Here is a 23,267-nt window from a genome sequence, read left to right as displayed (position 1 = left end):
ACAGGCTCTTCCCTGTCACACTATGTAGGAGCGGGAGCGAAAGAACTTCGAGAACCAGTCAAGGACTGTGGAGTTAATGCCTATCTCGGTGAGTTGGTAAATTAGAATATCATGATGGACAACATCAAAAGCTGCAGAGAGGTCAAATTGAAGAAGGATGACGAACTTGTTGCGAGAATGGAGATATTGAACTTTTGAGATTAAGGAAATCAGAAGGGATTCAGTGCTGAAATTGGGATGGAAGCTGTATTGGTAGGGTTGAAGAATGGTGAATTTCTCAAGGTAGGAAGATAGTTGAGTGGATATGATGGACTCTAGCATCTTGGTAAGAAGGGGGATGTTAGCTATTGGACGGTAGCTGGATGGTGTAGAGGGGTCAAGCTCAGGTTTTTCAGTAGTGGGGTTAAGGAAATATGGCCCATTTCTGGGGAGAAGAGACCCGAATGGAGGGCGGAGTTTATGAGAATGGTAAGAGATGAGATGGCCTGAGGTGGAGTGTTCTCGTAGAGGTAGGAGGGGAAAGGATCCAAGGTACAGTTGCAGGATTTCAATTTGAGGCAGAGATTATAGACCAGGGATTCGGAAACAAGTTCGAAGGAAGACCAGGATCTGTCTGCTGGGATAGGGTAGGAATCTGTTGGGATAGGGTTGGGGTCAATTGGAATCAGAGATTTGTAGGAGATTGCAGGTGGGAAGGAGCGCCTCAAGGTGGAGACCTTATCGTTGAAGAACTTTGCTAGAGAATCGGCTGAGGGGGAGGAGGGAAGTATGGAGTCATTTTTGGAGGTTAAGGAACGCCAGATGTTAAATAATGTGCTACTCTGATTGTTGGATTTGGAGATTTTGTCACCGTAGAAGTTTTTCCTTGCTCTTTTTAGAACAGTATTATAGATTTTAATGTTGACGCTCCAGGAGAGTCTGTCTGTAGGGGATTTAGATTTTTTTCCATTTTCGTTCCAGAGCACGGCATTTCTGTTTCAGGTCTCTGTGGTATGGGAGGTACCAAGGGGCCTTACTGGAGTAGGAAATGGTTTTAGTGGAGAGAGGGGCGAGGGAATGGAAGGTGGACTTGGAGAGGGCGACCCAATTTTGCCAGTTAGATTCTGGTTCTGCAGGTTTAGAGATGGAGGAAAATTTGTTGAGAAAATTGATCCAGAACAGGTTGCTCGAGATTTTTTTACGGAAGGTAATAGAATTTGAGGTGCGGGATGGGGGCCCGAGATGTGACATGAAAATGGGGAGACAGAAGGCCCCTAGGTAGTGGTCGGACCAGGGGACAATTTCCCAGTGAATGTCGTCAGTTGAGGTTTTGTGAGTAGTAAGATCTAGAAAGCTGATGAGGTCTAGTGTGTGGTCTTTTTCGTGGGTTGGGGAGAGTGTGTGTGGGGGAAAAGCCTAAAATGGAGAGGAAGCTATTAAATTCAGATGTATCCTTGTTGGTGACATCGTCAAGGTGGAGATTGATGTCTCCGATGATCAGTAATCTTTGAAATTTGAGGAAGGCGTTTGTTATGGTTTCAAAGACGAGTTCGGATTAATTGTTCCAAGGGGCAGGTGGGTGGTATAGAAGCAGGATACCCAGAGGATGAGGGTGGAATTCGTCATTGACTGAGGCTAACATGTATTCTAATGAGGAGTGGCTGCCCTTTTCAAGGAGTTGGACATCGAAGAATAATTTGAAAAGGAGGGCCCGGCCAGGCCTGTGATGCATGGATTTTTATATAGAGAAATTCTTTCTTTGTTCCAAAAAGGCACATCCCCGAACTCTGGTCATATACTTCCCTATTGGTTCAAAAATGTATACCTATCTTTTCCACACACACCCCCCATAGTCCATACCTCCCTTACTCCCCCCTCTATTCCCAGGAGGGGGGCCTGAGCAGAAACAGAGGGCACTTCTTGAACTTTCTTCCTCCATGTCTGGAATCCTTATCACCTTGCAGATTCTGATTTGTGGTTTTACAACACTGTACATCATCTTCAGGTGGTGTCCTTGTAGACAATCTTATGTAGAAAGTTGAAACAAAGATGCAAGGGTGACATTCCCGCACCCTGGCCGTGCCTGGTTCCCATGGCTTGCTTCAAAGACAGGCAGCAAATGTCCAGCCTGTGTTTTAAAAGTCCTTTCTTGATATCAGGCCCCTACATCCCTACTCTTCGTCCTTCAGGGTTGTTGTTTATTATGGGTGTTTTATGCCTTGCATATGTTAAGTGCCTTGCATAAGAGTACTTAACATATGCAGGGTGCCTTGCATATGTTAAGTACTCTTGCATATGTCATACAGCACTGATAACGGCTCAGCACAAATGACCAATGGCCACAGAACCTTGGAGAAGTATCCTCCCAGCAGGGAATGGAGACAAGAACTTTGTAGCAAAGGCCAGCAGGGTTAGCATTTCAAAAGGATACATTTGTTCACAGATAAGGTACAGGCTGTTCCATCTGGTTAGCTTGTAAAGGAAGGCTGTTTTAGGCTGTGGGAAAATATGTGTTAAAGTGTCTGTAGTGTCCAGCATACACAAGGGAGTCCACTATGTCCAGGTTATTCATCTCAGGACTTTTCCTCCAGGAAATGATCAAACCTTTCTTAAAACCAGCTACACTTTCTGCTCTTACCACAACCTCTGGCAATGAGGTTGAGGAGTGGTATACTCAAGAGCAATGTAAGGAAATTTTTCTTTACGGAGAGGGCGGTGGATGCCTGGAATGTGCTACTGAGAAAGATGGCGGAGATGAAAACGGTGACGGAGTTCAAAAAAGCATGGGATGAACACAGAGGATCTAGAATCAGAAAATAATAGTAAATATTGAAGAACTAAAGCCAGTACTGGGCAGACTTGCATGGTCTGTGTCTGTATATGGCCGTTTGGTTGAGGATGGGCTGGGGAGGGCTTCAATCACTAAGAGGGTGTAGACGGACTGGTGTGAGCTTTGATGGAGACTTTAGTAGTTGGAACCTAAGAACAGCACTGGGCAGAGCTTTGGATTCTTGCCCAGAAATAGCTAAGAAGAAACCCCCCCCAACAAATTTTTAGATTGAATCAGGTTGGGCAGACTGGATGGATCATTCGGATCTTTATCTCCCGTAGTCTACTATGGTACTGTGTTAGCTAGTTTTAAAAGTATTTCCCTGTAACTTCATCGAGTGTCCCCCTAGTCTTTGTAATTTTTGACAGTGAAAAATCAATCCACTTGTACCCGTTCTACTGTACTCAGGATTTTGTAGACTTCAATCATATCTCCCCTCAGCCGTCTATTTTCCAAGTTGAAGGGCCCTAACCATTTTAGTCTTTCCTCATACGAGAAGAGTTCCTTCCCCTTTATCATCTTGATCGCTCTTCTTTGAACCTTTTCTAGTGCTGCTATATCTTGAGATAAGGAGACCAGAATTGAACTCAATACTCCAGGTGAGGTCGCAACATGGAGCGATACAGGGGCATTAAAACATTCTTAGTCTTGTTAACCATCCCTTTGTTTTTTTAAATTCCTAGCATCCTGTTTGCTTTTTTGGCCGCCACTACACATTGGGTGTATTGAAGATATGTGAACATCATGGGCATGTCCAACTGTTATTAATATTAAAACTGGGAAATAAAAGCATGAAAGTTGATGCAAGGTGATTAAGAACATAAGAATTGCCGCTGCTGGATCAGACCAGAGATCCATTGTGCCCAGCAGTCCGCTCACGCGGCAGCCCTTAGGTCAAAGACCAGTGTCCTATTTGACTATAGCCTCACCTGCGTACGTTCTGGTTCAGCAGGAACTTATCCAAACCTTTTTTGAATCCCTGGAGGGTGATTTCCCCTATAACAGCCTCTGGAAGAGCATTCCAGCTTTCTACCACTCTCTGAGTGAAGAAGAACTTTCTTACGTTTGTATGGAATCTATCCCCTTTTAACTTTAGAGAGTGCCCTCTTCACCTTGGAGTGGGTGAACAATCTCTCTTTCTCTATTAAGTCAATACCCTTCAATATCTTGAATGTTTCGAGCATGAAATTATTTGGGGTAAATATGAGACAGGTGAATTGTGGAACTGTCTGTAAAAGGTTCCGGTATTTTATATTGGCTATGATAGAATCAATGGAATAAAAATACTAAATTTTTTGTAATATGTAGTTCTCAGAAAGGAAAAAATAGCCCAGGGAAAACATGCTGACATGCAGAAAATTAAGACAAAGAAAAAGTTTGTGTTAAGAACTTTCAGGAAATGGAAAAGGCAAGGTATAGTCCCCCCCCCCAAAAAAAAAAAAAAAAGAGGAAACAGGCTGGTACAGAAATGATGTATAATCCCAGAGGTTAACATATACAGAAGTCATAGGGATAGAAAAAGTGAAATACTGCTACCTACTGGGTTTAAAACTGGGCTTAACATTGGCAAATTTAGGCAATCTTGCCTTCCTGACTAGCTGGGAAGGAAGTCATGTGATCAACTCTGCCATTGTATTCTAATATATAGTAATTATTACAATGATGTCACATGGTATAAATATTTTTGTCTTGTATCTCTCTGTTGGAGAGGAACAAAAATGGGTAATGTGCATTGCCTCTCCCCAGACATGAAAGCCATTAATGAACATAAATTTGATGATACGATTTCCATGTCTGAGTTATTTTAATTTCCAGGACAGAATCCCTTGCCCAATCATATTGGGAGAGGAAGTACATTCTGACAATTCTTTTGGCCCGTATGTCAGAGGAGGGGCGGGATCGCGTCAGAGGGAACGTGCTACCAAGGTAAACAGCGGCCTGCAAGGTTCGCTACAGCCGGCCGGTGATCCTCATTAGGCTGCTTTGAAGAGGAGAAGAGGTGAAGGCAGACACGAGTGAAGAGCAGCAGTGGTTCGTGCTGGCGGGCCAGAGGAGACCAGGAAGCCGGGATGAAGGGAGGGTAGGAATGGCAGGCTAAATCTGAAGGTGAGACTGGGAAGAAGAAGGGGGGAAAACATAGGCCTTCGGGACAGGGGCGGGCCCTGGTGTAGAAGTACCCGGCGGGAGAGAAGGGGTCCAGATATGCATTTGCTGGACTGAGTGGAGGGTGGGGTTGGGAAAAATAAAACAGAGGAGAGGGAGAGAGGGAAGGAACAGAAAGAGAGAGAAATTGGACATAAGGGATAGTGTGGAGGGGGGATAGAGATACTAGATAGGGTAGTTGGGAAGAGAAACGGAGAGATGGTGGACCCTGCGGTGGTGGGGAAGGAGGGAGAGATGCTGGATGAAAGGGTAGTTGAGAAAAGGTGAGCAAGGGACATGACGCCTCTTGAAAGCTCAAGGTTTGAAAAATAATAAAAATACAAAATTTCACTAATGTAAAGTTACCAGTAAGTTTATTGTTTTTTTTAATCTTCAATCATGGCACACCAAAAGAATACAGCATAATTGCATTAGCCATTACATTAGTGGGAGATCGTTATAGTTGCCAAATGCTGGCCTTCTAATAACGAGCTCACCTCTGGATCTCATGACCCTCTATTATATACTTTTGGCTCATTGTGACATCATCAGTTTCTCAACCAATAAAGAGCAACAAAAGAGGTGTTTCAAATTAGACAAAGACAAAAGTTTCAGAAAAGTACATTTGTTTGCTTATAGTCGTTTCTGAATATAAATCATAATTTTCACAAAAGTATACTAAGAGAAATTATTTGTTAAAAAGATGCTGAAATGTTCTCAGCCCTATGAATCATGCTGAAAATTAGTTAGCCTTAGAGGAAAAGAGAGCTCTCCTAAACTGACAGGTTCAAATTACATAGCCATTACACAGAAGCCTTCCTAGAAAAGGAGGAGGAGGGGCTGGTCTCCCCCTCTCTTCACTAGAAACTGTTACTCATTTTCAGATGTTTTAGGATTTCTTTAGGTTGCAAAGATACACAACATGCTTTTTCAAAACCCATTCTTTTGTTCAATACACAGTCATACAATCACATACTTCAGTCATATTTGCTTCATTCATATTTGCTTTGCCAAGCATTCCATACATTCATAACTTGATTAATAACTATATTTAATTACTGTTATATCTTAGTTTGGGACACGTTATCTTCCTAACCAGTCTAAAGCACATGTGGTATTAATTAACACCACGATGCTGAGAACAAAGACTTGGAAAACAAAATGGATTCCAAAGACTGAGAAGATATAGAAAAGACAGAAAACCAAAATGGATTCCATGTAACACTGGTTTCCTTCATGATCTGGCCCAAAAGCAAAGTACATAAAAAATATTATTATACTTTCCCTTATATTAATCTGTAGTGTGTTTTTCTGGCCTTGGCTTCATTTATATTCAGATTTTTATTCACCAGTTTGTCGTACGCTTCTATTGGGCGTGGCCTTAACTAACATATATGCTTGTATCTAACTAAAATTACCCAGAATCATACGAAAAACAGGCTTACGCTGATGATCTCCAAATATTGCACCCCATTGATCCAACTAACCAATCCGAGATTCAGGCAATTAATCATAAATTAAGTAAAGTTCATGACTGGTTAAATATTAATAAGCTTTCATTAAGTATTTCAAAAACTAATACTCTCCTATTTCCCGGAAAAGAGGGAAAACAATTAATTTCTCCAGTCATCATCGAAAACATCCCACTTTCACCAATTACAACTACAAAACTTTTAGGTGTCCTTATAGATAATAAGCTAACATTTCGACCACAAATAAGCGCATTGGTTAAAAACTGTTTTTATAAATTAAGAATGATTCGATCATTGGCCCCTCTTCTTGATATTAGTTCCCTTAACGTTCTGATCCATACACTTGTAATATCAAAAATAGACTACTGTAACTCACTTTTAAAAGGAATTTATCATAAGGACTTAAAACGCCTGCAGCTTATTCAAAACACGGCCATTAAGATAATCTCGGGAGCAAAGAAATATGATCATGTTACCCCTCTGCTTCAAAATGCCCACTGGTTGCCGGTCTCACATAGGGTAACATACAAAATCGCCCTTCTGACATTCAAAACTATGCAAACTAATACCCCAGCTTTCATAGATAGAGTTTTGATTCCATACGACCCTCTGAGATCTTTAAGATCTATATCTCAATTTAACCTTAATATTCCTTCTCTAAAAATTATTGGCACACGCCGCACCTCCACTTTTTCTGTGACAGCCCCTACGATCTGGAATGCTCTTCCACTTTACTTAAAAATGGAAAAAAACTTAAAAAATTTTAAAAGCAACTTAAAAGGCTTTCTTTTTAAAGATGCTTTTAACTGAAGTATTGTATTTTAGAGATTAATTTATATCTGTTCTTTTTTTAACTACATTTATTTTCCCAGTCCCTTTTGTGTTTACCTTAAATGTTTCTCCCATTTACTATATCAATTGTATCTCCCCCCTTTCCTACTTGTGTCCATTGCTTGTTAGTCCATAATAACCTAGTATGTATTGTTGTCAGCCTCGCAGTTCATAGAAAGTATGTTTTAATTGTTACATTTTTTGTTGAAATGTTATTTTATACTCTGTACAACGCTTTGTAGAATCAAAAAAGTGTTTAATCAAAAAACTAAATAAACAATAAACAAACAATAGAAAAACTCCACAAAAATACTGCACTATCATGTTCTGATATCCATTCCATTACCGTCCCATAAACATCACCCCCTACTGGCCACGAGCCACTACTCCTCAAAGGACAGATGGTGGATCTGGGGATGATGGGGTCCATTGCTGCAGCTGCGGATATGGACATGAAAAAAAGGAAAGATGCCAGACCTCCAGGGGAGGGAAGGGAAATGGAAGGGGAGGACAGAGATGGAAGATGGATAGTTAGCACGGAGAAAGAAGAAAACGACAAATGGGCAGGAAACCCTGTCAAGCGAGTTATCAGAAGACATCCAGAGCCTGGGACCAAAAAAGGGGAGAAAAAATAATTTTATTTTCTGCTTTGTGATTACAATATTTATTTTGTTTATACCACAGAGCTGGTGTGGGGTTGGAGATGTTATAACCCTATACTTCTACTAAGACTAAGCCTTAGTTACTTAGGGGTCCTTTTATTAAGGTGCGCATTTAGCGCGCGCTAAATCGGTTAACGTACCTTTATTAAAGGACTCTTAATTATGTTAATTAAAAATTCAGCCCATGGCTTAGCCTTTTTTTTTTTCAGATTTTGGCCCCTTATGTGATTGAATGTGACACTCCTTGTCTAGAGGTATAGGCCCAATCCATAAATGCATCGTTAAATAGTAGCTGTAGGATATAATAAAATGCAAGTCAGGTTCCTACCCTAGGGAGAATACCATCCATCTATTCAATCTAGAAAAATTCCATACAGTAGAATTAGAACCTGGGTTTTCCAATTTCATACCCTGAGCAGAAGAAAAGCCATGCTTAATCAGACTAAGGTTGTCTAACAGTGGCCAGCTCTGTTCGCAAAAGTAGATAGACCCCTATGGCAGTAAATAATTTTTAGTCCTCGCTCAAAGAAAGAAGGTGCCCTGCTTTGAGAGGGCTGCTCCTTCCTGTAATAGCTGCTTGCCACTGCTAGATTGCTTTGTGCAGAATGTTGCTGATACCCCTTTAGCCTATTGAAAGCGTCAAGAGTGTGTGTATGGAGCTGATATCAGAGGGGCTGCCCTTGCCACTGGGGGTTGGGGGTTGGAAGCAGTGTTCCCTCTAAGCGGGCGGGTGTTGTGAGCAAAATTTTTTCACTGTGAGCTAAAAATATCGGGCGCCAGCAAGTTATGAGCCAAATAAATATGTTGTCAAAGTTGCTGATACATGAGGACGAGGTATTCAAAGGAATTTTAGGCCTACACGCTAAATTAAATAACGTTAAATAATATTTTTAAGAACACAAAACAACGCATTAATTCTTGAAAGTACAAAATTCTTTATTTTTTTTTTTACCAGAAAAACTCAAATTTATTTTAAAACAGCTGTCACTAACACTACCAAGATTATCAGGGGGGACTGGGAGGGAGGGGAAATCTAATTTGAGGCAAACTGTTTTAATTTTTCAGAGATTGTTATAACATGTACTCCAAGCATTACAAAATATAGCGAAAATGTTATTTTTTTGCATTATAATGTTCTTTTGCCAAAAATCAACTGACATCCATCTGCCTTCTGCTCTCTCTCCCTTCTTCTCACTTCCATCATCTGTCCCCTTCTCTCTCTCTCTCATCTCCTCCATTCCATCATCTGCCCCTTCTCTCTCTCTCTCTCCCCCCCCCCAACTTCCATCATCTGCCCCCCTTCCCCTCACCTTTGTGGGTCACTTTCTTTCCCCTGAGGGTGGCTCATGTCACAGGGGAAGCTTTGGCCGAGCAGAACCGCTTGATTGACAGTGGAACTTACTTGATTGATGTCGATGCTGGGGCCCGTTGCCGTTTGAAGGAAAAAAAAAAAAGGTGGAAAAAAGGAACCTGTAAAGGCGAGAGGAAGGGAAACCTCCAGGACAGCTGCTTTTTGCCCTCCTTCAGCGGCCCAAGAGTTCAGACCAGCAGCGGCAGCTCTGTATGCTTTTAACTTCGGCACAGAGCTGCCCCTAATCAATAGTTTAGCGCGGTTTCATGAGGCAGCCTCGGGGCCTTTGATAGCCGGCCCGCTTCGATGATGCGATGTGGGCCGGCCTAGCAAAGGCCCCGAGGCTGCCTTATGAAACCGCGCTAAACTATTGATTAGGGGCAGCTCTGTGCCGAAGTTAAAAGCATACAGAGCTGCCGCTGCTGGTCTGGAGGTGCGGAGACAAGGCAGGAGGCAAACGCGATGGAAGGCAGGAGTCCCGGCGAAGGCAGGAGTCCCGGCACAGCGACTGCAACAGGAAGTTGCAAGTCAGCTGACGCCGGCCTTTCGTTGCGGCGGGGACCGAATCCTTCGCGGACCGGCAAGATTTTGTTTGCGGACCGGCGGTTGAAGAACTGTGCTCTACACTGTGTGCGCTGTGACGAGAAACTTGTGCGCTGCGAGGTAATATTTTGTGCGCCTGCGCACCCCAGCGCAGCTTAGCGGGAACACTGGAACTTGGAAGCCTTTCCCCACTCCTGATATCATTGCATAGCTGTTGGATTTGAGAGCTGGGTGGTGGTCACTCAGATCCTGCATACCCTCCCCTCCCCTCCCAGGGAAGCCCTACAAGCAGGGCTGGATTAATCAATAGGCACACTAGGCACGTGCCTAGGGCCCGAAACGATGAGGAGGATGGATGGAAGAGGATGACTCACCTTGCCAGCAATGGGCCCCCCTCCCGGCATCAACCGCAATGGGCCCCCCTCCCGGCAGCAACCGCAATACAGCCGGATCTGTTCTTCGAAGGTCCCGCGATGACTTTTTCTGCCAGTCCATCCCTCCTCCAACGTCATTTAACTGGAGCAAGTAAGTGACGCCGGAGGAGGATGAACCGGCATAAGCAGGCATCGCAGGACCTTCCAGTAACAGATCCGGCTGTATTGTGGTTGCTTCCGGGAGGGGGCCCATTGCCGTTTCTGCGGGGGGGGGGCATTGCCGTTGCTACGGGGGTGGGGGTGGGGTGTTGTCTTTGCTGTGGGGGGAGGGGGGCTTGCCGTCAGCTGTTATAATGCTGCTTTCTGGCAAAGAAGCTCAGAGGGCACAGCCAGCAGCAATGTTTGGAGGGGGAGAAAGGAGCATGGAAGTGTGGTGGAGGAAGAGAAAGGGGGCAGGGTGGTATGGAAGGGTTGTGAGAAGGATGGTATGGAAGAGTGGTGGAGGATGAGAAAGGGGGCAGGGTGGTGGGAAGGATGGTGGGGCAGTGTGGTATGGAAGGGTGGTGGAGGGAGAGAAAGGGGGCAGATGCTGATGGAATTGTGTGCAGGGAAAGGGAAGGATACTGGATGAAATTGGGTTGGAGGGAAAGAAAGGGGGCTGATGCTGATGGAAGTGGGGGAAGGGAGAGGAGAGAGTGAAATGCTAGACCATAGGGATGTGGGAGAGGGAAGGGAAGAAGAGATGAGAGAGATGCCAGACCATTGGAGGAGGGAATGGAAGAAGATGGATGCCAGACCAAAGAAGGTGAAGGGAAAGATGGAAGGGGGAGGCATACAGTTTTTGCAAGTGGCACAGAAGGACAAAAGATGAAAGGAAGATATTGACAAGAAGATGAGGAGAGCAGAAACCAGACAAGACAAAGGTAGAAAAAAAATTTCTATTTATTTATTTATTTTTGCTTTAGGGGACATGCATCGCTGTTTCTGTTGTGTTGCATTGTATGCAGAGTTCAGCTTCTTTGTGGTTTTATTTAACCTTTGTCTATTTTATCCTCCCTTTTACAAAACTGTAGAGCATTTTTTTAGCATGGGCTGTGGCTAAAAACCATACTACAGTTTTGTAAAAGGGGGGAGAGGTTAGTTTGTGATTACATATTCCATACTAGGTGAAGGTGTTTTCTGTGACCTGTTTGTATGAAAGACATGGTTTTTTTTGTTAGCATTGATTAGCCTTGTTTGGCAAAATGCATCAGGCATGGTTCTTGGGAGCACCTTGAATTAACCTGATTTGAATCTCCTTATTTTCTGCCAATCTTCTTTTGTTTCATGTTGGATTCTTTGGTGGACTGCTTGCCTTGCTGTTTCGTTGCAAGTTAACATACATGGAGTAGAACATACTAGAGGAGTTACAGATTTGGTTGTTTATACATACATATGGGTTACAGTTGGTTGATGTAGAGTGAGGCAGTTGAGAGGCATTGTAAACTTGGTTATTAATATAGACTTATATTTTGGATAGTATTACTGCTTTACAAATATTTGAACACTTTTATATATGCACGGAAAGGGTTCAGAGTTAAAGTCCTGGGTAAGTAGGTGGGAAGCAGTGGCGTAACTAGTGGGGGGCGGGCCGCCCCGGTTGCCAGCTCGTTAGGGGTGCTCGAGCCTTGGAGTCATGGCCCGGGAACTTCCCTGCTATGGCCCGACTCCAAGGCTTCCGCGAGTCCCCGAAGTGATCCTGCCTGAGCCCTCTCTCAAATTCCATTCACCCATGGCCACACCCCCCGTCGCCGTCGGAGCTTGGTCAGCAACTTCCGGTTTCCAGCTGGGTGGAAGCAAGAAAGGGAGCCCGAGCCGCGTGGGACACTGCAATTAAGGCAGGAACTGAGGGTGAGTATCGCTGGGCTGCTTGGCAGTGGTTTTATTGTTATTTTATTTCTGCCCGAATCAATTTTTTAAAAAGCCCAAAATCGGCCTCCTGAATCATCAACTGACCCTCCCCCCCTAAAACAGTATCGGCAATTTCCTCTTGCTAGCTGGCTCCTGCTTTAGAGGGCGAGGGGGGGAGGGTCAGTTGGGAATTGCTGCAATGTCCTGCTTCCCCTCTGGCCTCCTGACCGTACCTAATTGCATTAGACCAGTGTTTTTCAACCTTTTTTGGGCAAAGGCACACTTGTTTCATGAAAAAAATCACGAGGCACACCAGCATTAGAAAATGTTAAAAAATTTAACTCTCTGCCTATATTGACTATATATAAAGTAATTCTCTTGAATAGGAATCAAATAAACACAAAGAAAGTATTTTATAATTACTTTATTATGAAATAAAAATTATAAAAATTATAAAATACTTTATTCAGTGCGAAACCTGGGCCTGTTTGGCTGAACACAAAGCTGATATTCTGACTGGAATGGAAGAAAGACACACACGTAGCTCTTCGTCAACAGCTCTCAGTCTCTCTCTGTATTTGGTTTTTATAGCATACAAAAATAGACAAATATACCCTCCATCCTTTTTATTAAACCACAATAGCAGTTTTTAGCGCAGGGAGCTGCGCTGAATGCCCAGCACTGCTCTTGACGCTCATAGGCTCCCTGCGCTAAAAACCACTATTGCGGTTTAGTAAAAGGTGACCATATTGTAAAATATAGACAGCAGATATAAATTCAGAACTGTGCATAGTAAGTGAAGGGAAGTTTTCATCTCTGGGAATTTACCCAGTTAACTATTAAGTTATTTGGGCAAATTCCTTTGAAAACTGTGGTAATACTGCCTCCACTTTGCTAAATTTAAAATAAAATCATTTTTCCTACCTTGTCTGGTGATTTCTGGTTGCACTTTCTTCTTCTGACTGTGCATCCAATCTTTCTTCCCTTCTATCAGCCTGTATGCTTTCTCTCCTCCACACCTCATTCCCTCCCCCAACTTTTTCTTCCTCTCTCCCTGACCTTTCTTTCTTTTTTTCTGTTTCTCTTCTTTCCTTCTGTTTCCCTGCCTGCCCCCTTTCTTTCTTTCTCCCAGCCTCCTGTCCAGCAGTAACTCTCTTCCCTTCCTCCCCTCCCAGCAGCATCTCTCCGTCTCCCTCTCCAGTAGCAGCTGTCCCTTTTTTTTCCTTGCCCAGCAGCTTCCCAGATTCCTTTCCCTCCTCCCCTCCCAGATGCATCTCTCCTTCTCCTTCTCCCTCTCCAGTAGCAGCTGTCCCTTTTTTTTCCTGGCCCAGCAGCTTCCCAGATTCCTTTCCCTCCTCCCCTCCCAGAAGCATCTCTCCTTCTCCCTTTCCAGTAGCAGCTGTCCCTTTTTTCCCCTGCCCAGCAGCTTCCCAGACTGATAGTGGTTTTCTCCCCTCCCAGCAGCTCTTCTTACTTCCCAGCGCAGCGATTCACGAAGGCAGCCTCGGGTCCTTTGTTGTGTCGCGCCGCCTCTGAGGAAAGAGGAAGTTGCATCATCAGAGGCAGCCGCGACTCAGCAAAAGCCCCGAGGCTGCCTTCGTGAATCGCTGCGCTGGGAAGTAAAGGAGAGCTGCAGAGAGGGGAGAAAGCCACTGTCGGAGGCTCCCCAAGATCTCTCCGGCCCAGCGCACGCTTCCGATGCTGATCTTGCCGGTCCTGCGCGGACCGGCAGGAAGTTCAAATGAGTCAATCTTGCCGGTCCTGCGCGGACCGGCAAAAATTTCCTGCGGACCGGCGGTTGAAGAACTGTGGATTAGATCGCCAAGACAAAGTGAGTCCTGGGTGATCGACTCACTTTGCCTTGGCGAGTTACTGGCGCCCCTGCCTCGGGCCCCCTGTAAGCTCCGGGCCCGGCGGCCCTGCGGCACACCAGGCAACATCTCGCGGCACACTAGTGTGCCGCGGAACAGCGGTTGAAAAACACTGCATTAGACAGTACTAGATGGGGGGTGTATTGTAGGCCTTAAGGGGTGGGGTGTAAGCCTTAAGAGGGAGGTGTAGGCCTTAAGGGGGGGATAGGCCTTCGGGGGGGGGGGTGCAGGCCTTTGGGGGGGTGTAGGCCTTTAGGGGGGGACATACCTTAGGGTGGGAGGTAAAGACCTTCGGGGGGGGGTAGGCTTTCAGGGGGGGTGCAGGCCTTCAGGAGGTACAGACCTTCGGGGGGGGGGTGCAGGCCTTCAGGGGGGTGCAGGCCTTCGGGGGGGGGGTGCAGGCCTTCGGGGTGGGTGCAGGCATTTGGGGTGGGTGCAGGCCTTCAGGGGGGACAGACCTTCGGGTGGGGGTACAATCCTTCGGGGAGGGTGCAGGCCTTCAGGAGGTACAGACCCTCGGGGGGGGGGGGTGCAGGCCTCCAGGGGGGTGCAGGCCTTCAGGAGGTACAGACCTTCGGGGAGGTGCAGGCCTTTAGGGGGGTGCAGTCCTCCAGGGGGGTGCAGGCCTTCAGGGGGTGCAGGCCTTCGGGGGGGGGGGGTGCAGGCATTCGGGGGGGGTGCAGGCCTTCAGGGGGAGGACAGACCTTCGGGTGGGAAGTAAAGTCCTTCGGGGGGTGCAGGCCTTCAGGGGTGGGTGTAGCCCTTCGGAGGGGGGACAGACCTTCGGGGGAGGGGGGTCCTGGTGTAAAAGTACACAGAGGGAGAGAGGGAAGGGGGGGTTCAAAGATACGTGCATATGCCAGACTTTGGGGGTTAGAAATAATGGGTCTAAAAACAGAGGAGTGGGAGAGAGATGGTGCATAATGGGATTTAGGGAGGGAAGGAACAGAAAGGGAGAGAACTTGGAAACAGGGGATGGTGTGGAGGGGGGATAGAGATACTGGATAGGAGGATAGTTGGGAACAGAAAGGGAGAAATGGTGGATCCTGGGGTGGTGGGGAGTTGAGAAAAGGTGAATCTGTGGATGGAGACAAAAAAAAGGAAAGATGCCAGATCTCCGGGAGAGGGAAGGGAAACAGAAGGGGAGGACAGAGATGGCAGATGGATGGTTAGCACGGAGAAAGGAGACCCTGGCAACAAGAGCCTGGGACCAACAAGATTTGAATATTGACCAGAGAACGAAAGGTAGAAAAAATAATTTTATTTTCTGTTTTGTGATTACAATATGTTAGATTTGAAAAGTGTACATGAGATAGCTTGAAATGGGAACTTTTCTATTTTTGTGAATGGCAAGGCTGAGTTCAGTTAAAATATATGCTTTATAAGAAAATATAATAATGTGTTTTATAAAGTTTATAGTATTGCTGGCCTACCTGGTGAGGTGTTCCTAGTGGTGGTGGTGGCAGCGTGTCAATGTGTTGAGAGGAAGAGGTGATCTGGGAAATTCTGCTGAGCAAACTCCGGGCCCATTTCCACCCCCCAGTTAGTCCACTCCACTCAACTGGTTCACACACTGAGTGGGTCTTTGGGTGTTATTTCTGGGTAGTTGTTTTAGAATCTCTTCCAGTGGTTTGTCAGTATCTCCTTCTGGTCCAAGGAAGGAAACTTTGTCAACCTTAGCATTGACCTTCAGAATATGTTTGTAACAGCGCTGCTTGTGTGGCATTAGGCTATGTAGTGATCGAAAGAAAAAAACCAGACCTTTGCACATTTTTGCACTATATGGTGGGTGTATGAGGAGATTCATTTCCTGCACAGTTAAGTCCGTGTGAAGTTACCTTGTGCTGTATTTGACATCTAGCAAGGTCTCTGTTTGGAAGGAAAGATCTAAGCTTAAAAATGAAGTGGCCAGAAGTTATGTTAAAAGTAGATAGTGTAGCTGGTTTTAAGAAAGGTTTGGACAAATTCCTGGAGGAAAAGTCCATTGTCTGTTATTAAGACATGGGGGAAGCGTCTGCTTGCCCTGGATCGGTAGCATGGAATGTTGCTACTCTTTGGGTTTTGACCAGGTATTAGTGTCCTGGATTGGCTACCATGAGAATGGGCTACTGGGCATGATGGACCATTGGTCTGACCCAGTTAGGCTATTCTTATGTTATGTTCTCATCTGTAGGGGCCTTTGTTTTCACTTTTTATTTTAATGTATTTTTTTTCTGGGAACTTATCAATGTTTTTTTTATAATGGAAGAGAATTAATGTGTGTGGGATGAGGGGATAACTAATTTCTTCAGCTAAATAATTCAATCCACCTCAAACAGACATAGGAGAACTCATGCACCATTCACACACCCTCCAACCAAAAACGTCAAAAGAAAAAAACTGTTCGACAACCTCCTAGCCATTCCAGCTGCAACACTCGACCCCCAACTCTACAACCTATTGACCTCGACCACAAACTACAAAACCTTAAAAAAAAATAAAAACCCTTCTATTCAAAAAACACATAAAACCGAACTAACACAATCAGAACTGTCCTAAGCATCACCTGCAACTACTCCATATGTACTTCTAATGTCATGAAAATTTAGACATAATTTATGTTATGTTATGTTTGGAATAATGGTTACATAATTGAGGTTCAATAAAAGAAAATTTTCACTGCCTGTTTCTATTCTGACCATTTATTCCATTTCATGGTTATTGCAAAAAAATAAAAATAAAAAATTTTTACATGGGGGGGGGGGGTGTCAAAAAATGATGGGCCCTGGGTGCCACATACCCTAGGTACGCCACTGGTGGGAAGGAAGGGGGGATTTGTTCAGAGATCTTTGGGGGTTGCATAGAAGAAAAACTGTGCACTGGTATGCTAATCTTTGTTTGTTTTGAATTAAAAAAAAAAAAAAGAAATTCAAGTGGAAATAAGAAAACAGATACATGGGGGCGGGGCATTGGCGGGTTAGGGGCGGGGCAGGGGCAGGGCCAGGGGGGCCCAGTACACTCGTGTGCCTAGGGACCTTCGAAGAATTCATCCTGCCCTGCCTACAAGAGCTGGTCGTTTCTGCTGAGCTCTGGGAAAGATCCTGCTGCCTTTCAGTTCCCGCCGTTTGTTGTAAAGCCTGGCAGGCGGGGGCGGAGCAAGAGCACCTTTAGCACGTGGGCAGGAACTGGAGGAGCGTGACAGGATCTATCTCTCCAGCGTCGTTAGCAAAGCCTCTTCAGCCCCCCCCCTAGCTATGGCTGTGGCCGCTGCTTACGCGGATGTCTTGACGAAGAGCATGTCCAGCTTGATGGGGGCCTGGCGGGACTGCAAGGATTGCGGCTGGGAACTGACCCGCAGGACCGTGCAGGAGAACATCTTCCTTACCTGGAGCGAGTTCCTTCTGTTTCTGCTCGGTGTCATCGGATTGACCCTCCTGCGCCACGCTGCCTCCGTTTGGCTCTTTCGGGTCAGTCTTTTGGGATTTGAGCGTGTGTGTTTTAGGAGGGGCGATAGAGTGGGGGGGGGGTTAATTAGTGTTATCATCCCCCCCTCCGAGTCAATGGCGAGGCTCATCAGATGCCTCTTGATGGGTGACAGTGAGATAGATGCGATGCTGGGCGCTTTTCATGTGCTACATAGCTGGCCCTCGCTTTTGACCGGGAAGGGGTAAAACGCGGACCTCACGGACCTGACGGACCTCGCGGATCTAAACCCGTATGGCCTTAAAAATCTGAGGTCCGTGTCGGTCCGTGTCCCTGCCACTTGTAGTTTCTGTCGCTGACAGACCTTGATTGAGATTTTAGCGCTGACGGATCCGTCTCAGCATAGGGAGGGAAAAGTGTTAGGATCCGTCAGCGCTAAAAATCTCTTCGAGGTCTGTCTGAGCCAGAGACTAGTGCTGGAGTTTGGAGACTTCTTTTCCCCGCTCTCTTGGCTTCTGCTCTGCCGCTCCAGCACTAGTCTCTGGCTCTGACCGACCTCGAAGAGATTTTTAGCGCTGACGGATCCTAACACTTTTCCCTCCCTATGCTGAGACGGATCTGTCAGCGCTCAAATCTCAATCAAGGTCTGTCAGCGACAGAAACTACAAGCGCCACGGACACGGACCGACACGGACCTCATATTTTTAATGCCGTACGGGTTTAGATCCGCGAGGTCCGTCAGGTCCGCGTTTTACCCCTTCCCCTTTTGACCTTTTCATCCCTCCCTATAAACTGCAGCAGGGATGGCGCCTGTTGTAATAATTACCGCTGCTACCTAATTTCCCAGATGCAATCTTGCCTTCCTGACTAGCTTGGACATTTGCCCTGGTCCTGGGGATTAGAGACAGTAGGTAGGATATTATGTGCACCGGTAAAGTTTGGCTGTTTCATATCTGGCAAAGTGTTGAACTGGCACCAGTTTAATCTGGAGTGTTTTGTTTTGGACACCTCTTTACTAAGCAGTTTTGCCGGGAAGGGGGAAAAACGCGGACCGGACGGACCTCGCGGATCTTAAAACCGCACGTCCTTAAAATCTGAGGTCCGTGCCACTTGTAGTTAGTTTCTGGCTCTGACAGACCTCGATGACAATTTAGTGCTGATGGATCCGTCTCAGTATTAGGATCCGTCAGCGCTAAAATGTCATAGAGGTCTGTCAGAGCCGCGGACCTCAGATTTTTTTAATTTACTGGGGCTGCAGGAAACCGGTTTAAAGGATTCATTTTAGAGCCGCTCCAGCACTAGTCTCTGGCTCTGACACACCTCGATGACATTTTAGCGCTGACGGATCCTAATACTTTTCCCTCCCTGTGCTGAGACGGATCCATCAGCGCTAAATTGTCATCGAGGTCTGTCAGAGCCAGAAACTAACTACAAATGGCACGGATCTCAGATTTTTAAGGACGTGTGGTTTTAGATCCGCGAGGTCCGTCAGGTTTGTGAGGCCTGCGTTTTACCCCTTCCCATTTTGCCCGTATTGCCATCTCCTGGGTAACCTTCATACATGGGCTTTTGCTTCTAGTCAAAATATTAGCAAGAGAATCACAGTAATAGTAGTAAGATTACTCCTGGCGGACTTCTGCACAACTGCACAATGTAGAATTTCCACAGAATTCCCCTTTTCCCGCACAGAATCTTAGAACGTGTAAGCTTCATTGGGTCGCTGTATTGGCAGCGATTCCCACACGCTGCCTGCCACTAACCCAGAAGTCTCTCCGCAGAAGAGGGGAGGCTTCTGGATTAGCGGGAGGCAGCTTGTGAATCATTGCCAATACCACAACCCAATTAAGCAAGCCTTACTAGGGAGGAGAGGAAGGAAAGATGCTGGCATAGTGGGAGGGGAGGGAGACTTGCATGGTGAGGGGAGAGAGTGAAATGTTGCACATGATAATGGAGGGGAGGAAGGGAGAAATGGTGCATAGAGGGGGATAGAGAGGTTTGACTTGGGGCACAAGGCAAGAGAGAGAGATGGAGGTCAGTGGGAAAGAAACAGAAATGTTTGATTTGGCAGAGGAAGGGAGAGAGAGAGAGAGAGGTGTTAGACATGGCGGTAGGTCAGAGGGAAGGAGAGATATATAAGAGGTGGAGAGGGAGAAGGAGGGAGATGTTGGATCCGGGAGCAGAATGGAGAGATGCCCAACATGGGAGTGAGGAAAAAAGTGGGAGAAATACTGGACAATGAGGGAGAGTACAGGAGGGAAGAGAGAAGAAAGAGGAAGATGTTGAGCTATGAAGGGGAGAGGGGAGGAAAAGGGATCACATACTGAGCTATAAGGAAGGGAGAAAGAAAGAAGATGCTGAGAATGGCAGAACTCTGAGGGGGAGGATAGGGTGGCAAGGAAATAGATGAAAGGATAGATATTACAGAGGGTAGAAATATGGTAATGAGGGGGGAGTATATTGAAGATGAAAGGGAATGGAGACCTGAGGAAGGAATTAGATGGGGAATCTGGGGGGTCACGTGATGACACTGAGCTGAGCGGCGGCTCCTGGCTCGTGCTCCGACCCTCTCACGCCTTAATCTCCGCTTTTTAAAGCCTTTCAGCTCTACTCCTTTGCCTTCATCGGCGCACTGTCGAGCGGACAGCAGTGGGAGGCTAACGGCTGCTTCGGCGGCTCTCTGCGCTGGTTACCAGGCGAGTTATGCCAGTTAAGACCCCGCGGCCGATACGAGCCCAGCGAATGCACGGCGCACCCAAGATGGCTGCCGGAACTGCGACCCCGCCGAGAGTGCTGTTGCAGGACGATGCGGTACAGGAGCTGACCCGAACTATATCGGCAGCAATTGATGAGCGGCTCACCAAACTCCAGGCAACTGTGGAGGATGTGCGGGACTGCCTGGAGCGGCATGGCCACCGCCTTCAGCAAGCGGAGTCTCGCATTGCCACCCAGGAAGATCGCTCCGGAGTGCTGGAGGCGCAGGTTCGTGGCCTGCAGGCTAAATGCGCTACCCTACATGAGCGATTGGAGGACCAAGAGAATCGTGGCCGTCGCAATAATATCCGACTGGTGGGCCTGACGGAAAATATTCGCGACGCTGAACTGCGTGAACTGGTGGAGAGGTGGCTACCTGGCGCCGTGGGCTTTACCCCAGCAGGATCACGCGCCTTGGTGGAGAGGGTGCATCGCCTGGGCCAGCGCCGTGAGGGCGAAGGCAGGCCTCACCCTGTCATTGCCAGATATCTGAACTTTGCTGACAAGGCCCAAGTCATGGCGTTATACAGGAAAAAGGGCGTGCTGGAACGGGACGGTGCTAAGATTCTGTTGTTCAACGACTACTCCGCCGAGGTGGCTGCTCGTCGGCGCGCCTTGGCACCTCACTGCACTGAGCTCCGCAACAGAGGCCTCCGCTTCGTGGTGCAATATCCTGCGCGGGTCCGGGTCTTTGAGGCCGGGGGACAGAAGATCTACGAGGCTGCGGAGGCGCTGCAGGTTTTCATCAGATCCCTGGCATCTACACCTCCGGACCCTTAATTCAGTAAATCAGCTTATCAAATTTGTTCTGTTCATATATGACTTTCTCCTGACTTTGTGTTTCTGGTCAATGATACCTGCAACAGGGGTCGGTCAGTACTGAGCTCTAGTCCTGTGCCCCCTTTTAGGGGGAAACACTGGGGCCTTTAATGATATCTTCTCCTACTCTGCTTGGTCCTGAGAGGCCCTGCTGGATGTTATTGTGGGATACTTTCATCACGCTGCATTGGCGACTCCCTCAGTTCTGGCATTGCCTTTCGTTATGCTTCACCAGACCCTTGGATTGGACTGATGAGTCGATATTTTACATGCAGGGAATCTGGACTCTGGACCTTGGGCATTTGCTATTTCAATCTTTGCCCCCTGTTCTCTGTTACCTGTTGTGTGCCTAGTTCTTGAATTCATTGTTACCTTTGGAATTGTTCACGTGGGGAGGTTTTGCCATTAGAGGTGGGGTTGTTTTTTTCCTTTTTTCTTTTCCTTGTTTTTGAAGCTGCTTGGTTCCCCTTTGCGTGAGGGGGTTGGGGGGGTCTTTAGGTACATGTTTTTAGTGTGGGGATGGAAACGAACGGGATGCTGGGTGGGGGGGAAGTGAGCGGAAGAACGAGAGGGGGATTGCAAGTGTGGTTGGTTGTTCTATGTACGTGGGGGGAGTGCTTGGGTGTGTTTGGACGGGTGTTCTGCATAGAGGGAGGGGAGGAGGGGTTAGGCTGGGGGGGGTGTCCCTCTAGATCAGTGGGGAGCGCGGGGATTCATTGCCTGTCCTTGGGGGTTTAGCTGGGAGACCCTAAGGGACCTTGGTTGGGACGTTGCGCTGATGCTCAGTTCTTCTCATGGATATGGCTGACTTGATGTGCCTTACGCTGAACGTGGCGGGCATCAACTCGCCAGTAAAGCGAACGAAGGTTCTGTCTTTTTGAAGAAGGAAAAGGTCATGGTAGCTTTTCTACAGGAGACCCACCTCACGGTATGCGAACATCAGAAACTGCAGCGAGATTGGGTGGGAGAAGTAGTGGCGTCCTCCTACTCCTCTCGACAACGGCGGTCACACAGAGAGTCATCAGAGACCCCCAGGGCCGTTTCGTTATTTGGGTGGGGACGTTGAATGATAAACCAGTGGTGCTTTGCAATGTCTAAGCGCCTAACGTATACACTCCCTCCTTTTTCTCTTCTCTAGGGGCCTCTTTGATAGCATTGCCGAATTATGAACTCCTGGTGGGCGGGGACTTCAATATCACTAGCGACCCTTCTATTGACTGTAAACCTCCGAGACCAGTGGCGGCGGACAATGAGCGGCGGGGGGTGAACCTCTTAATGGGAGAGCTGGATCTCCAGGATGTGTGGAGGGTGTACCACCCTGGGGAGGTGGATTTTACCTTTTTCTCAGGGGTTCACCACTGCCATTCCCGACTGGACTATTTCCTACTCCCCTCTCGTTCTATCGGGCGGGTGATGCGCACCCACATACTTGATGTCCCTTTTAGCGATCACGCTGCTGTGACTATGACTCTTAAGTGGGGGAGCGGTTCTCAGGGGGACCGTATTTGGCGCCTCAATCCATCCCTATATCTTGACGAGGAATTTCATACCTATCTCATCGAGGAATGGTCTAAGTACAAGCTGACGAATGAAGGGACTGAGGTCTCGGATACTATATTATGGGAAGCGGCGAAGGCTTATCTTCGCGGATGCATAATAGCCTACTCTATTCGCAAGCGCAGGCTCCGGGATGCGGAACTCACGTCACTGGCAAAACAGATGAGGGAATGCCGGTTGTATCACCTGAGGCACAGCTCCGAGGAAGCTCGACAATCCTATCTCAGGCTACGTAAACAAATTGACGCTATCCTCTCCGCGCGGGCTTTAACTCATCTTGACGTGTACAAGTTTCAACTTTATAGGTGGGGTAATCGGGCGGGGAGACTTCTGGCCAATCTGGTTCGCCCGCACCGGCGTGCTGCATGCATTTCCCATATTCGGGATTCCTCGAATGTGTCGCACCGGACGGAGGCGGCTATTCAGACCCAATTTGTGCGATTCTATAGTGATCTTTATAACGAGGGCGAGTACGACACGGAGCAACGTGATAATTTCTTTCACGATTTGAATCTCCCGAGTGCCTCGGAAGCACATCGAACCCTACTTAATGCTCCTATCACTTGTCAAGAGATCTCCGCGGCTGTTGGTCGTCTGAAGCTTGCTAAGGCTGCAGGACCGGATGGTATGGGACCCGAATTCTACAAGATCTTACAACACCATGTGGGCCCGGCGCTGTGCGCCATGTTTGGAGATATGCAGGCCTCGGATAGACTTCTCCCAGAGCAGAATCATGCCCATGTCGTGATGCTTCCTAAACCGGGCAAGGATCCCACCATGGTGGGCTCGTATA

At 47.0% G+C, this 23,267-nt stretch overlaps 1 protein-coding gene across 2 annotated transcripts in view; it reads left to right on the top strand.

Moving 5' to 3' along the window:
• Positions 1–17,058: 17,058 nt before the first annotated feature.
• CERS1 (ceramide synthase 1) overlaps positions 17,059–23,267 on the top strand; it is a 68,610-nt gene continuing 62,401 nt past the window's right edge. The window contains exon 1 of one of the 2 annotated variants that reach the window (XM_033953894.1): positions 17,059–17,391. In XM_033953894.1, coding sequence (XP_033809785.1) covers positions 17,179–17,391 — 213 coding nt within the window. In that variant the 5' untranslated portion in view covers positions 17,059–17,178. The remainder of the gene's footprint in view (positions 17,392–23,267) is intronic. The other variant, XM_033953895.1, reaches the window with a different exon arrangement.

This window comes from Geotrypetes seraphini, chromosome 8 (genome assembly GCF_902459505.1).
Source record: "Geotrypetes seraphini chromosome 8, aGeoSer1.1, whole genome shotgun sequence".
Classification (NCBI taxonomy): domain Eukaryota; kingdom Metazoa; phylum Chordata; class Amphibia; order Gymnophiona; family Dermophiidae; genus Geotrypetes; species Geotrypetes seraphini.
Note: the sequence above shows the minus strand (reverse complement) of the source record. Positions and strands in the feature narration are given on the sequence as shown.